The 16,751-nt window shown below is 55.4% G+C and overlaps 1 protein-coding gene across 1 annotated transcript; it reads right to left on the bottom strand.

Annotated features, from left to right (window-relative positions):
* Positions 1 to 2,438: 2,438 nt before the first annotated feature.
* On the bottom strand, positions 2,439 to 15,210 carry hay (ATP-dependent DNA helicase hay). Its single transcript, XM_037219783.1, has 16 exons — positions 14,994 to 15,210; positions 13,547 to 13,618; positions 13,028 to 13,158; positions 12,345 to 12,455; positions 11,369 to 11,518; positions 10,948 to 11,115; positions 10,270 to 10,437; positions 9,442 to 9,646; positions 8,648 to 8,770; positions 7,714 to 7,887; positions 6,962 to 7,090; positions 6,472 to 6,611; positions 5,791 to 5,955; positions 4,818 to 5,004; positions 4,344 to 4,492; positions 2,439 to 3,162 (listed from the first exon to the last, which is right to left on the bottom strand). Exons 1-16 carry the CDS (start codon positions 15,025 to 15,027, stop codon positions 2,911 to 2,913), a joined length of 2,358 nt encoding a protein of 785 aa, XP_037075678.1. The 5' UTR covers positions 15,028 to 15,210; the 3' UTR covers positions 2,439 to 2,910.
* Between the last annotated feature and the right edge of the window lie 1,541 nt (positions 15,211 to 16,751).

Raw genomic sequence — 16,751 nt, 5'->3', positions numbered from 1 at the left:
CGCGCGCCCGCCGCCAGGAGGCGCAACAAAAGGTCTGACGTCACGCCTGCGGCGGAGGCGGCGCTGCCCCGCCGCAAGCGAGGGCTCGCCCGGGAACGGGCCACCGGGTCACGGGGCGCGCGAGCCCAGGTGCGGGATGATGCTAGTCGAGACTGACACGGGCTATCGCTCCGAAGGGCATGTAACGACTATATACATGAGTATCTGAGCATATCAAAATGGTCACCAGTGAGATCACCTCACCGAGGCAGCACGCAACCAACGGGGCTGCACCTGCAGGGAATTGGCTGAAATTTATGATAAATCGTATAACGCGGGCGGCGGTCTGGAGGAGGCATCATGGACCACTGCAGTTTTTAGATGAAAAGCATAAGTTCAGTAGAAAGAACGCCCCATGACTCACCAGTAAGACGCGATGCGCGGCTATGGGAGCCAAGGGGTCCATGACAGCGTGAGTGTTCTCGTGTACACGAAACCACAACCCGGAATGAACACGGTGAAACCGCGCAAATAGGCGTATCAAAGCAGTGGATAAATTCAAGTGTAATATCAAAGGCAGCAAAATTTTTTCGATACGCTACATCGATGTAATTCGAACGACTATCTTACGATGCCTGACAATGTAGTTACGCGGCGGGCACCATCGGAACAGATGCAGTATGAGCATGATGAAAAACAAACCGACAGCAACTGACGGACGACACTAACGTTCTATGGACCTGCTATAGCAGATTATGCCATAAAATCGGGAAAGCATATATATATGTTTATACATATATATATATAATATATATATATATATATATATATATATATATATATATATATTTGTCTCTCTCTCTCTCTCTCTCTCTCTCTCTCTCTCTCTCTCTCTCTCTCTATATATATATATATATATATATATATATATATATATATATATATATATATAAATTCTACCCAGCCCTAAACAGCCAAATTCTGGCACAGTTCTGCGGGTTACTGCAGGTGTTGGGCGTTAGGTTCGGTTGATGTGATGGTGGCTTCCTGTCTTTGCAGTGTTTCCGATTGCTGATAGTTTTTATACACATTCAGGCAGCCTTTGTTCGTAGGCATAAGAATATTTGCTTTCTGCCGTAGGACTTCTTGTACTCTCCGTACTTTAACATGGTATAAAAATGCGGTCGGAAAACCTCATTCCTTAAAACACGAAACATGCCACATGTGCCAGCTTTATTTCTCCGACGAAGAAACAAAGTGTCAAAATATTAGAATGTACGACACCTATGCAAATACGGTCATTTGTATCAGTAGTATGCCTACCTGTTCATTACAGTTAGTGCCATGAAGGCTGGAGACCATCTCGAAGAATGCCAGCTCTCACAGATCATGTCAGCAGGGTACAACGATCAGGGCGTGAAGAAGCTGTTTTGTGGGAGCAGGGAAAGCGTCGATGTAATGACATATCGGAAGATGTAACGTTGTGTCATACGGCCGCGCAAACACCAACAATCCCAACCTGTCGCACTGGCGGGAACGCACACTGTACAGACTACGTCCTATTCAGCGAGATGAGCCGGCGTACGCAGTGCGCCCAGCCTGAAGCGTTGCACTTTAACCCACTTTATCAAGGTGGCCTGCATGCGACACATTTCAAGAGGTGAAATAACAGGCACGCGACAAAAACAGATACACGGCGCCGAACTACCTCACGGAACGCAGTTCATTTCTTACGGCTCTGCAACGTTGACAAGACCTGCCACCATCAGAGGGAAATAAATACATAGCGGGTCGATATCTTTATAGCAGAGCCACTGTTAGAAATCGATATTACCATGATGCACCCCGTTCTTGGTACTTACCAGTACCAAGTATTTAGAAAGGAGTGCTTACTTCGCATGTGATGAACACATTTAGTCCTGAAATCTTGTCTTTGAATTTAGAAAACTTGTTCAGCAGTTTTTCGTTCGCGCCCGAAACTCACGACCCAAGCTGTGCTTTCCAGTTGAACGGATTGCCCACGGCTTTCCAACCAACAAGACTGCCAAGGGTTTCACGTGCCACAGGATGCCACGGTACGACCGCCTCGAAGCTGGGCTAGCTCTCGTCGGACACATGACCTTTCCACGTCAGTGACGTCACAGTGTGTGCTTGCTCCGGGACTCGTACACATCGCCGCTGCCACGGTAGCGGCAGATCTTCGCAATATTTGGCCGTGGAGCCACCGACCGTAGAGGTCACGTGCTGTGCGTGCGGCGCGACCGCATACTGAGAGGACACCGGACCCAGATTTGGCCTTCGCTACGCCGGCTCCAGTCGGCGTCGTCTGCGACCCGGAAAGCCAGAGTATCGAAGGACGAGGCAATGGCTTGTGGTGACATTATGATCTACTCATGACATATATGACGACTCGCTATTATGAACGACAATGACGTTGTTAAGAATGGCAAACTTGAAAACAGCTGGCGTGACACCGATGTATTGTGAAGAAAACAACAACGCATGTTCCAGATGTATAACACAGATTCATGGCTAAATTATGTGCAGGGCTAAACGTCCTGAACACTATAAGGGCGGCCCAGCGAGTTGCGAATTTCACGACGTACAGACCATATGTTTCACGGCGTACAGACCATATGTTTCACAACGTGCAGATCGTCTTCGTGTCACTCGACGTTCGTAATGATCCTGGTGACACTAACTGGACAGCATGCTTCCAACGCTGCCAACTCACAACTCTGCGCAGACAGACACGCGCCGCCGGGCCGCAACTCCCTCCCAAATTGGAAGATTCCCTAAACAATCATCACAGCTCGTCACACTCACACCGATTCACCATCACCGCCTTCAGCACAGTTTGCCAATCACAGAGATTGCCAGCGCGTCGCGGGCAAGCCTTCTCCAGCCGCGCCGGCGCCACAGTCGCCCGCCTCACTTGACCCGGAACTTCTTGAACAGCGGATGCTTGATATTGCGGCGGTACTCCATGTACACGGCGTCGTCGGCGCCTGACATGGAGGCCATGTTGCCGGCGCGCCGCTGGAAGCCGCCGCCACCACCGCCGCCGGGCCGACCCTGCTCGCCGGGCACACGCTCCTCGTCGGCGTCCAGGTCGCTGGCGGCCAGCACCTGCTGCAGCAGCTGACCCTGCTCGTCCTTGCTGTTGTACAACAGGTCACGGTCCTGCGGCCGACAAACCGCGGGTGAGGGGTCACTGGGGGGGGGGGGGGAGCGATGCGGGGGCGGTGCATCACGTCACGGGCCGAGGGCCGAGGGGGCAGGCCCGTCGGCGTGGGAGCGATGCAGGGAAGGGCCGGTTCACCGCGAGGACATCGGGTCACGGCTCGGGCCGAGGTGTTAACTGTAGATAGGCACATGGTGGAGTACTGGCGGCATCCTCCGCTGGGACACGCGAGCACGGAACGACTGAGATGGCGTGTCAGCAGAGAGGATGGCGTGGGAAGAAGCGGGGCGGTGCCCTTCGAAGATACATAGGGTCGCGAGAAAGAGAGAGACGGTGAGCTCGGCAGAGGGGGGGGGGGAGCGAGGGAGGGAGGGAGGGAGGGACAGTGCGCCCCCTTCGCAGTCACCATCTCCGACTAATGTGAGTCACCATCCTGTTAGATGGGACAGGTCGGAGCGATCTATCGTTATCCGAGGTGCGAAGTGCCATACAGTGACCGAGCAACAGTGACCGAGCACTGCGAACGAAGGAGCGGCAGCGAATTCAGCTTCAGAGAACTGAGTGCTGGAAGCGGTTCCTATGATGACGAGATTTGAGTGCGACATGAGGAGCGTGAGTCGAGATCGTACCAAGACTCCAGACTCAAAACTATAGCTCACTGGGAACTGGAATTCAAAAATGGCGATGATTGACGCCACTCAAGGCTGGCAGCACGACGGTAAGTCCCGGTTCGCCCCTGCTCTCTCAGTGCGGCCTGCGTTGCCCCTGCTCTCCCGGTCCGGCCTACGTCGCCCCTGCTCTCCCGGCCCGGCCCACGTCGTCCCTGCTCGCCCGGTCCGGCCTACGTCGTCCCTGCTCTCCCGGCCCGGCCTACGTCGCCCCTGCTCTCCCGGCCCGGCCCACGTCGTCCCTGCTCTCCCGGTCCGGCCTACGTCGTCCCTGCTCTCCCGGCCCGGCCCACGTCGTCCCTGCTCTCCCGGTCCGGCCTACGTCGTCCCTGCTCTCCCGGCCCGGCCTACGTCGCCCCTGCTCTCCCGGTCCGGCCTACGTCGCCCCTGCTGTACGTCGTCCCTGCTTTTCCGGTCCGGCCTACGTCGTCCCTGCTCTCCCGGTCCAGCCTACGTCGTCTCTGCTTTCCCGGTCCGGCCTACGTCGTCCCTACTCTCACAGTCTGGCCTACCTCGTCCATTCCGGCCAGCCGGGTGATGACCTTGTAGCTGTAGCCCTGGTTGACCAGGAAGCGCTGTCGCTTCCTGGAGAAGCTCATCTCCACCGTGTCCTGCGATACGAGCGTGTAGAAGAAGGCGTTGTACTCCTCGGCGATGGCTCCTGCGACACATAGCTCGCTGTCACCACCGCCGAGCCTCAGACAAAACGTAAGCGCGGCTAAGAACGCGCAGGAAGTGGCGCAAGAAGCTGACGCGTGGTCTCGCTAAATAGCGCTCTACTCTCGCCGCCTCTGAGGTCTCGTGGCCGCTCCTCCCCGACGTAGAATGATCTGCCCCGCCACCGAGTCACCCATCCCGTCTCAGCTATCATGCCTTGGCGAGTCCGTTGCTACCTCTCATCGCGCTCAATCATGGGAAAAATCGCCACGCGACACGAGGCTGCTCAGAGGCCATTTGGCAGGCGCGCCACGGTCAACTGGCCTGACCTTTCTTAGCACGCAAGATGCGGCCCAGTCGCTGCGCCTCCTGACGCCGCGAGCCGCCGTGCGACGAGATCTGGATCAGCACGTTCGCCTCCGGCAGGTCGAACGACGTATCGGCCACCTTGCTCACGAAGATGGTGTTCACCTTGGGGTTGAACTTGAAGTTCTGCAGGATCTGGATGCGCTCGCTCTGTGGGCCGGGTTTGTTATGACCGGCCGCAGCTGGGAGGCTCTTGTCTGCGGGACAATACGTGATATGTGCTGGCCGGACTGAACCCCCGCCCAGGCCTATACATCCGGGTCGCTCCGTGGTTGTTTACTTCCATATAAATAGTTAATTGTTACGAATGCTTGCAAACGTTTGGCGTCGAATTTTGAGATCGCCTGTCCAGTTATCGATGGATCGCGGCCGGACGTCGCTTAGAATGGACAAGCCTCGGTCAGAAACATGCCGCCATAGCAAAAGCGGGCACAAGGACCACCCCACGTCCATAAGAGACAGGTTGCAGCACCTCCACGGCGCACGTCCAGACCCCAGCGCTCCCTTCCACAGCCGAAAGTCTATCACCGTTGACAGCGAATCACACGGCATGTTTTAAATCCCTCCTCGAGTTAGCAGCACGCCGCCCCCGCGGGCCCCGGACGAATCACACGGCATATTTCAAATTCCTCCTCAAAAGAGCAGCACGCCGCCCCGCGAGCCCCGGACGAATCACACGGCATATTTCAAATCCCTCCTCAAGAGAGCAGCACGCCGCCCCCGCGAGCCCCGGACGAGGCATGTTTCAAATCCCTCCTCGAGTTAGCACCACGCCGCCCCGCGAGCCCCGAACGAATCACACGGCATATTTCAAATTCCTCCTCAAGAGAGCAGCACGCCGCCCCCGCGAGCCCCGGACGAATGATACGAAATGTTTCAGATCTGTCCTCAAGTGAGCAGCACGCCGCCCCCGCGAGCCCCGGACGCGTCGCAGACCTGTGACGTGGGACCGTAGATGTAAGGCTTGTTCATCTTGATGGCGTAGTGCTTGAGAGCGAACACGTTGTCGGAGAAGACGATGATCTTGTCGGAGCGCTTCTCGTGGTAGCGGATCAGAAACTGGCATGCCCGAAACTTGTTCGGGTTCATCGCGTACAGAAGCTGCAGAGGGACGAGCTCGATCACATGGCCGCTTCTGACGTTGTCCGCGCCGGTTGCTTTGTTTGAGGCGCGGAAAAGTGGTCGTATGAACATCTGCCTGAGCCAGATGTGCATACCAACAATACAATGACAGTAAACAGCAGCAAAACATAAAAGTAAGTGAGCAAAATGTCGCAAAGCTGTCGGGAGCAGCAATGCCACGATCTTGACCAAAAACAATATGTTAAAAAATCGTAGGCAATGCCATTAGCGACTGGAATCCAAAATTGACCGTAGAGCCCAGCCCAATGACACAGCAACACTGCCGGGAGCCCCACGGACCAGCACCGAGCCGGACATGTGGACGGGTGGCATCCGACCAGACCGACGGCGCGCACAGAGACCAGGCCGGACCGGGCCGTCCACCCGTCACACGTGGACACGTCACACCTGTCACAGCTGTCCGACCAGACCGCGCGCACGGAGAGAGGGCCATACCGGCCGCCCGGCCGTGATGGCGGGACGGCGGCCACTGACCAGCCGTTTGGTGCTCCTGCAGGCGAGGTACTCGCGGTAGAACTCAGGCGCCATCGGACACCACACCTCGGCGCACTGCACGCGCGCGATGTAGCCGTTTTTCTGCAGCTCCAGCCAGTTGGCCTCGTACAGCTTGGGACCTGCGAGGCGAGGCCAGCGGCAGGCGTCAGGGGACGGGGGAGGGGAAGGGGCGGCCTGACGGACGAGGGCGGGCGTCTGCCGCCCGGCGGCGGCGCTCAGCGCACTCGACTGACCACGAGAGGCACGGAGACATGACAGCGCCACGCCAGGACAGACGGCGCCGCAGCTGTAGGCGCGGAGCGGGTGACGACACCGCAGCCCGCCGCGCCGCGTCTGACCAGATGAGCCGCGATCGCAGCGCATCACAGCTGAAGGCGGTCCAGGCACGCCATCCAGACTGGTGGCAGACGGGACAGCGCAGCCCGCGGCCGGCGGACCGGCGCACAGTCACCCGGCGCGGCCGACTGACCGATGAGGAAGTTGAGGTCGGCGATCTTGTCGTCCTCGCGCACCAGCGTGGCCGTCAGACCGAGCTTGCAGTGGGCCTGCACTATGGTGAGCACGCGCCGGAACATCTTGGCCGGAATGGTGTGCACCTCTGAAACACGCGACGGCCGGGTCACGCGACGGCCGGGGTCACGTGACGGCCGGGTCACGCGACGGCCGGGGTCACGTGACGGCCGGGTCACGCGACGGCCGGATCACGCGACGGCCGGGGTCACGTGACGACCGGGGTCACGCAGCGGCCGGGGTCACGCAGCGGCCGGGGGCACGTGGCGGCCGGGGTCACGCAGCGGCCGGGGTCACGCAGCGGCCGGGGGCACGTGGCGGCCGGGGTCACGCGACGGCCGGGGTCACGCGACGGCCGGGATCACGCCGCCGGTGCACCGGGGACGCGTCCGCCAGGCCTGGTCAGCAGAGTACCACAGCAGCAGGCCGAGAGCAGCTTTAATTCAGCAGTCACGAACGTGAAGGAGAGTCGCGGCTGCTCATGCAAGAATTGCGTCTGCGTATAGACATGAGTGAGACTAGCACAGATGAGCTCACACCCACATGTCCGGAGCCAGAAGACAACGCTCCGCAATGGGATAAACTTCGTACAAACTGCACCAGAAAGGAACTTCGCGGTTCGAAGAATCTAGCAGTCTGGTGAAATCAAGTCAAGTCAAATCAAAGGACTCCAGCAGCCTGGCCCGTTCGCCGTCTCCGGCCGCCACTAACCGTCCAGCACCATGATGCCCCACTCCTGCTCCTTCAGCCAGTTCATCGTCTGGTCGGCCTCCCAGGAGCGCTTCTGCGTGTGTGTGATCATGTTGAAGGTGGTGATGAGGATGCTGCAGCCCATCGGCTTGTCCTTGGCGTCCGAAGTGAAGCGGCAGATCATGCTGTCGTCCGCTGCCGCCGCCCGCGTGCACGGGGTACGTTAGCAGGCGTGGTCACAAGACAAGACAAGGTCGCTGTCGGTCAGGGTCGGGTCCACCCACTGTCTGCGCACAAAAAGACACGGGAACGAAAACGGAAGACGATGGTCCATTATTCAGTTAACTTCGGGTAGCCCTTTGTGCAAAATAAGACAGCCACGAGGCGAAAATTTACTTCGAGTGGATCCAGCGCAACTTGATGCTGGAAAAGAGCAGCTGCATGGGACGACCAGCCAGCAATCAAGATGTGTGAGTGAGCTGCTCAGAAGTGCGTACAGTACACAGTACACAGAAGTACACTTGGCACACGGCAGAGTTCTCGGAGTGGGGTGCATCCGCCCACTGCAGCAGACACCCAGCCACCGCACACCCACAGCACAGCCGTCCTCGCCCGCCCACTGCAGCGGACACCCAGCCACCGCACACCAACAGCACAGCCGTCCCCGCCCGCCCACTGCAGCGACACCCAGCCACCGCACGCCCACAGCACAGCCGTCCTCGCCTGCCCACTGCAGCAGACACCCAGCCACCGCACGCCCACAGCACAGCCGTCCTCGCCTGCCCACTGCAGCAGACACCCAGCCACCGCACGCCCACAGCACAGCCGTCCTCGCCTGCCCACTGCAGCAGACACCCAGCCACCGCACGCCCACAGCACAGCCGTCCTCGCCTGCCCACTGCAGCGGACACCCAGCCACCGCACGCCCACAGCACAGCCATCCTCGCCCGCTAACCTGTGGACCACATCTTGAACTGGGCTTTCCACTGTTCCACGGAGACGCCCGAGTTGCAGAGGACCAGCGCGCGCTTGCGGACCGTGCAGCAAGCGGTCACGCCCACCAGACTCTTGCCAGCACCTGCGGGTCGGCAGCAGATGTGAGCCGCCTCACACCACTGGACTGTCGCCTTGTGAGCAAGGCAGTCATAAGGACAGCCACCAGGCCGGAGAGTCACACAGACGGGCATGATAACGGTCCCGAGAAGTCACTGGGACGTTCATCAGGCCAGTCATCACGACGGTCGTCGGCCGGTCACCAGGTCACTGGGGCCATCAGCAGGCCAGACATCCGGGCAGCTCCCGGCGCCGGCGCCGCCGGCCACCCGGGCCATCCAGACGGATGGCCAGTCACGGGAGGGACCCACGGATGTGCCGGGCGAGACGCTGAATCGAGCGTCTGCTCCGGCCGTGCGGAGACCGACTAGTGACGTCGCTCTGAAGCCCCGCGGTTGACGCAGGGAGCCGTCATTGACCGCGGTCACAAAGAGTAGCCGCTGGATGAACACACGCGCACCACGGCTGGAGAGCCAACGAAGACAACACCGCACATGCATCGCAAGGCATTGCATCGCATATTCATCGCAGAGATTACACAGCGAGGTCCCTCCGCACGACAACTTGCTGGCACCTGAAGAGCAGCTCCGTCCGGCCCACCGTCCAGAGACCACACAGCGAGGTCCAGGGGACTAGGCGGAGACAATCCGCCCGAAGTCAAGGCCCGAGGGGGAGGGGGCATGCGCAGAGACCCACCGCAGGGCAGGACGATGACGCCGGAGCGGGCTCTGCCATTGCCGAACATCTTCCTCAGCGACTTCTCCTGGTAGGGGCGCAGCACGGCCACCGGCTTGAGGTCGATGTTGATGTCGCGGTTGACGGAGTCGTTGCGGAAGTCGTACTCGGCCAGCAGCGGGTACTCCAGCTCGATGCAGCGTTTCTGTATCACCTCGATCCTGTCCTGGCGGCGCGGCGCGGGATGGGTGACGCACCGGAGCCGGGACAGCGGCCGTCGAGCTCGAGCGAGGCGGCCCTCCCGCGCCCGCCCTCGACACCAGACTCCGACAGGGCGGCGCTCACAAAGGTCCGGCCACAACACTCGGGTCAGGCTCACAGAGCGGACAGCGGCAAACATCCGGGAGAGTGGTCGCAAGTCCCGTTACCATACCTCCATGCTCGAATCGTCACCCATGGTGAGCGTCCAGCATGTGCCAGTCAGCATACTGGCGCATGGCTGGTGTGCCTACAGCTATGCGTTTGAGCACAGTTAGCATAGTTACAGCGGTCTGCCAACGCGGGGTCGGGCAAGCCAGCCTCTACCAGCATCAGCAGGCTGTCTGCCTGCTCGGCGTCAGCGTGAGGACACCTAACGGGCTTGGCACCGGACTCCGACTGGACTCACGGGACGCTGAACCTGCCATTCTCCAACCAGCCGAACATTCTCCCCGTCAGAGGTCTCCATTCTGCCGCGAAGAGCGGTCTTCGTCGGCCACGCAGCGCAGACGACACCGCAGCGCCGCCGACCTGCCTGACCTCGGAGGTCGGCGTCTCGGCCCGCGCAGCCCTGCCACCGCCGCTGCCTACCTGCTGGACCTCGAACGAGACCGTCTGCGTCTCGGTGGCGTCCTCGTCCTCGTCGTCGTCCAGTCGGCCGTAGAAGTTGGTGATGTCGTCCGGCACGGCCTCGGCCGCCTCCTTCTCGCCGGCCGCCGCCGCCGGCTCGCCGCCGGCCGGCTCCGCCTTGCTGCCGAACTGCGGGCCGCGGGGGCTGAGGTGGCGACCGGCAGACGCGGCGCGTCACGCGCAGGGGAGATAGCGCTGATCTCCACGTGGAGCAGCTCCGCGGCGCGGTCGGGACGCGGTCCAATGTCACAACACGGAGTGTCGCGACGCAGAATGACCTCAGAAGCCGCGTCAGCTGACCGAACCGACGGCCAGTGCGCAAACAGTCGCTGGCAGAATGCCGGACACGAGGGTTTGGGATGCGACGCCCCGCCAGCGTCGTCAGCCCCTGCACTGGCCCCAGACACGGCACGGCACGGCACGGCACGCCAACCTCCGCGACTCTCCTACCTGACGGCCGGCCGGTACACGGCGACACCCCAGTGTGGACGGCACGGCTCGCTAGTACAGTGAATGCCCGGTAGCGAGCCCAATAGGAGGCCCGCGGACAGCGCCCACAATCGTCGCCGGCAGGGCCTGTGTGATCCGCTGCCACCTCCTCCCCCACCCCATTCCCTAGACATCGGAGTCTGGCGGCACCTGCACTTTGTCGGTCTTCTGCTGCTTCTCGGTGATGAGCGCCTCCGTGTCCTCAGCCGACTGGCGTAGCCGGCAGTCGGAGATGACGGCGTCCTTCAACAGCTTCTGGATCACCTCCGGGTGCTGCGACTCGATGAAGTAGCGGTTGTGCTTCAGCACGAGTTTTGCCTGCGGCAGTTCCGCCCGTACTTACTGCCTCGTCTCAACAGCCGAATGGAGAAGACAACTCAGCAAGTCGCAAATCAATTTCATCCCACCGATTGTCCCTAGGTTTTCCCTTATATAACCGGATGATGGTTTTCCGGAGAGACGTCGGGATCGTACCCCTCTTCAACTTTGGTATGCTGCGGGTGCCTGGCATCCCGCACGGCACAGTATTGCCACGGCTCGACCAGCTACAGGGACGGATCAAGAGGCCGACCTTGCCGTAGGAGACGGTGCAGAGCCGGATGAACTCGATGATGCCGTCCGGAATGGATGTCTTGCTGAGCCGCTTCAGGTACTCGATGATGTCGTCCGTCTGCAAGCCCACGCTGACGGCCGCGTACAGCGAGTACGCCGTCAGCTTGTACTGCAACACGACAGCCCGTCGTCACACCGCGGGAACGTCAGGCGCGAGCCCCACGAGCTCGACGCCACGGCAGCGTGCAGCACAAGGACCGAACACGAGCCAATGGCGCCGCGCAGCATAAGATCCAGATATGCGGCGTGGAAACGAGAAATACACGATACAAACGCCCATTGGTGTCCACGCGGACCACCGAGAACCAATCCTACGAGCAGGAGAGCGGGAGCTCAGGCGGGTATCACTCGTCAACTCGTGCTAGGACACGGCGACCCAGCAGGGGAGCGGGAGCTCAGACGGTATCACACGTCAACTCGTGCTAGGACACGGCGACCCAGCAGGGGAGCGGGAGCTCAGACGGTATCACTCGTCAACTCGTGCTAGGACACCGTGACCCAGCACGAGGGCGCGAACGAAGCAAGTTCAGTCGGAAATAACAGACAGCAACCATACAGTGGACATAACAAGAGCATATCATGTAAGTATATCATGTATAATATAAAGCGTATTGAAAAAGAGCCGAGCGTGGCTGGCCGCCCAGAGGCCGACAAGAGTACACTTCTGGAGTTCCCGAATCCGTCATAACGGGTGTGCCGGGTCCAGCTCTCAGACGTCGCCTTCTCTTGGTCAGCTGGCAATTGGCCCCCCAGCCAGATGGTCCCTGACTGCCCAGTCCGCTGGCGCACGGGACGATCGCCTCCGTCCGTCACGCGGTAACGTCACGTCCGTTACGCGGTCACGTCACGTCAGCCAGGCGGTAACGTCACGTCCGTAACGCGGTCACGTCACGTCCGCCACGTGGGGGCGCGCCCTCGGACGGCGGGCGCCTCACCTCGTGGATGTGCTCGGGCCGGCAGACGGGCTCGGCGATGGCGATCAGGAAGTCGTGCGCGTGCCGGTACACGGGCGAGAACGACTCGAGGAAGATGTGTCCATCCGGCGCCTGGTGCAGGGCGTCGTCACAGTCACGGAGCGCGGCTCAGCATAGTGCGACACTGTCACGCGCATGAAGCAGTGTGGCCCATGGTAACCAGGCCAGTAGACATGGTGCTCTGGTTACTGACTGGCTAACCACAAGTGAGCACCATAAATCATTTGGATCAGGGGCTTATTATGTGAACTAGCACAAATTTCTCTGATTGATGCTAATACAGGCCATGTGCACCAATCGAGGTCACCTACAGTTTTTCTGCAGCTATTGCATATATTTGAAAGGGATTGGTTTTAACCCTGTATGATTGACTACATTTTGTTTGCACACAAAAAAAACAGCAGTCATGTGACTGATACAGCTGTCCTAAAAAAGCAATACCTTTTGGTCTTACTGCGGATACCAGAAAGAGAGTGAGTTGGCTTGGAATGCCAGTGCTTCACACATCCTCTTTGCAGGAAAAAGTGGGTGAATTGGTCAAATTGCAATAGAATCTAGACAAAGACATGAGAACATGTTCAAATAAAGTACAACCAAACAAAGTAGAAACCAAATGTTAAAGCAAACATAAAATGCCAGCTTACCACCCACAGTGGCCGAGAGACATGATCAGGTTTCAACAGCATCTGAGATCTGTAATCCTTGGCACCAAACTCATCCTCAGCTGCCTGAACTTCCTTCTCTGCATCATGCTTGGCAGCATCTGGGACTCCATCTGTTATGAATTCATAAGGTTATTATCATACTATGAGAACAAGACTCCACCAACAGCCAACATAACATATATAATAAAATCTGCCTTGTGTTGCATCTTACCATTAATAAAACTAGTACAGACAGATTACCTGCCATATAATAGCATTACCTAGCTATCTGCATAATTTGAAAAGTAAGTATACAAACAATCCCTGTTAAAAGTCACAACAATACAAATGTGATCCATAACAGAAAAACTATGCATATAAATGTGTATATACATATATATATATATATATATATATATATATATATATATATATATATATATACATGCATATGTATACATGTGTATACGTATTATTCACTTTGACACACTTCACTTGGGCTGAATGTTACTGGCTGACCTTGCTCTGGATCAAATCCATCCTCTGAATTATCATTTGATGGTGGATCATACTTCCTCTTGCCACGGAAATCTGCCAATCAAAACACACGTTATCCTTTGACATATTTTATTTGGTAAAATACTCCTCTCATCTGTTGAGATGGATGTCACACCTTTGATAATTAGTTTCTATAAAATTCAAGCATGTTTTATAATGTTACTTCAATCACACCTTAAGGCTGCCAAACCAGCTAGCTTTGGAAAAAACATAAATGCTAAAAAACAAAATAAAAATGCCTAAAATCGAGGGAACTTTGCATAAAATGGCATTACTTTGTCATGATTTAAGTGAACATACCCAATTGGACTTACCAAACTTCTTAAGAAATGAAAAAATTGGATTTTTAAGTAACTCAATATCAATATCCTTGTTGATTATCAAATAATCCAGTTTCCCTAACTTTTTTTCAAGCCACTCTCAATGAAGCTGCTCATTCTTAAGAAATTGAATGCAAATGTACCATATTCCAAAATTCAAGGCTACAGGTGTGTAGTCCTGGTTGCAACACCAGCTTGTCAACAGAACTCTGCACTTCCAAAAAAAGTTCCATGGAACTCCATTGGAATTGTTCCTTTAATCTAGTAAGAGCTATTGTTATTAAGCAACTTATTTCAATTTGATCCAGATGTGATCATCATATGAAGTGTAAAATGACATGATCAAACATTATAGCATACATAACAGGCATATTTCTGTGATACACATGATTAAATATTCCATGTCTAAAATGAATCTCATTCAAATCATGTCAAAATCAAAATTTATTAATATCATTATGATCAAGCAAGTCCCTCCTCCTGCACATTATGATGTGGAATGCAGGGGATTTGTTGTTGTTAATTAGGGTTTTTGGGTGAGCTGACTGCATAGGTCATATTGCTCCCATAATGTTGTCATTTAGTTACAAGGTGAATATATAGAGCAAAATCCAATTTTTGCAAGGAATGAAAACAGTCGGCCATCTTCATGAAGTTGAGTGATTTCTGAGAATGTCACTTAGTGTAAGGTTGAGAATGCAGGGGATGTGAGGGAATGATGAGCTGATGTGGGATGCTCTGAATGTTAAGGATACATGCCTGAAACAATTATCTAACCTGCAGCACCACAGCCTTGACACAAGCTGTGGCAAATTGGTCAGAGCCCTTAAAAAACGCACATATTGTCCTGTAACTCGCCACAAGCAGGAGCACTAGTGCTGGCACACAAGCGCCCTGAAAATAAATGTTGCTTACTGACCTTAGTGTTCTAAAGCTTACAATTTAACAACATAACTTGCTTTGATACCCTAACAAAGCCACACACATAATTTATCATGCACCATTAAGACCAGCTCTTCACATTCATTCTGCCATTCTTTTGTGATCCATTCCAGGGCTAAATCCTCCAACAACAACAGAACTTTCACCTTTTTCATATTTCCCTTTCTTTCCACCACCCATTCTTAACGTGGCAGGATACCGAGGCAGCCAGGTAATATTGCCTCCAGCAGCCTAATGTTCAAAATTGAATAAGTTCAATCTTCACAGAACCAGCATTCCCATTTTTAAAGTAAATTATGAACTCGAAAACGGTGTGTGAACCAACACACCACCAATGCAAACGCGGCCCCCCAGCACGCAACACAACTCGGCTTTTTTTACTTGGGTACCTGTATTGCCGACGGTGGGGAGAGAGCTACGCTGGCTGCAGGGTTCCTGTACTGCCATGATGGAGAAATGCTGTTAGGTATCAGCCGACGTAGTGACGTCACTGAAAATGGGTTTGCATCGATCTGGGTTCTTTTGGGCCGACTGAAGGCTACAAGGCTTTTGCTAGCGATATGATGTCACTGGTATTCGACTGGATATGTGACGTCACTGGTTGTGAGGCTTTAGGGCTCTTTTGGGTGCAATGAATGCCGTAAAGCATCACCTGACGATATGTCGTCGCTGGTATTCAATGAAACATCAGGCGCAACGGGCCTTATTCCATCTTTACCTTTCGTACCTGTCTGCTGCAAGCATTTGCGTGCCGAATAAAAGCTTGACCGAATCACCTGAATGTGTGACGTCATCAATCACCACTTGATACGAGTGCACTTAGGCCCCACGGCCGCGGTGTATCATGTTCCGTGAAATATCACTGGGTATCGTGACGTCAGTGATATTCGACTAAATATTGGTCGCAACAGGTCAAGGTTCATTTTTAGCTTCGTACCTGTCTACTGCAAGCACTGGCGTGATGAATAAAAGCTATCAAATCACGTGAGTGTGTGACGTCACTGGTCATGCATTTTTATGGATCTTTGGGGGCCAACTGAGGGCCGTAAAGCATAGCCTAATGATGTGACGTCACTGGCATTCGACTGCGTGTGATGTCACTTGTGATCAGATTTTACGGCCTCTTTTGGGCCGACGAAAGGTCATACTACATTAACTGAAGATGCGCCGTCACTGGTATCCGAATACAATTCAGGCGGCCATGGCCATGCTCCATCTTTACCTTTGGTACCTGTCCATTGCAAGTATTTGAATGCTGAAGGAAGGGTCTGCCGAATTACCTGAGTGTGTAACGTCACTAACCATTAATTTGTATAGACTGTTTTGAACCCACTGTAAGCCATACCACATCAGCTGACCATATGACGTCACCGGTTTTCGTCTAGGTGTCATGCGCAACAGGCCATGCTCTATCTTTGCCTTTCGTACCTGTTTACTGCAAGCATTCGCGTGCTATATCAAGGTGATGCTGAACCATCTGAGTGCGTGACGTCACTGGTCATGAGTTTATACAGGTTCACTTGGGCAGCCCAATGCAACAAAGCATCATATCCTGTAAAGCATCGCGGGATGATATGACGTCACTGGTATTCGACACAACATCAGGCGCAACAGGCCATGTTCCATCTTTACCTTTCGTACTTGTCTACTGCAAGCATTCGCGTGTTATATCACGTCATTGGTTAAGAGTTCTTACGGGCTCTTTTCAACCCCCTATATGGTATAATGCTTCAGTTGACGATATGATGTCACTGGTGTTCGACTTAGCATCAGGCACAACATGTCATGTTCCATCTTTGCCTTTCGCACCTGTTAAAGTATTGGCGAGCCTAATGATGGCTCTGCCGAATCATCTGAGTCCGTCATCATGAGTTTTTACAGGCTATTGTTGGCCGGGAAAGCCA

This window comes from Pollicipes pollicipes, unplaced genomic scaffold (assembly GCF_011947565.3).
Source record: "Pollicipes pollicipes isolate AB1234 unplaced genomic scaffold, Ppol_2.1 Scaffold_4295;HRSCAF=5057_pilon_pilon_pilon, whole genome shotgun sequence".
In the NCBI taxonomy this organism is placed as follows: Eukaryota; Metazoa; Arthropoda; class Thecostraca; order Pollicipedomorpha; family Pollicipedidae; genus Pollicipes; species Pollicipes pollicipes.
This window is presented reverse-complemented; position numbering and strand designations above follow the sequence as displayed.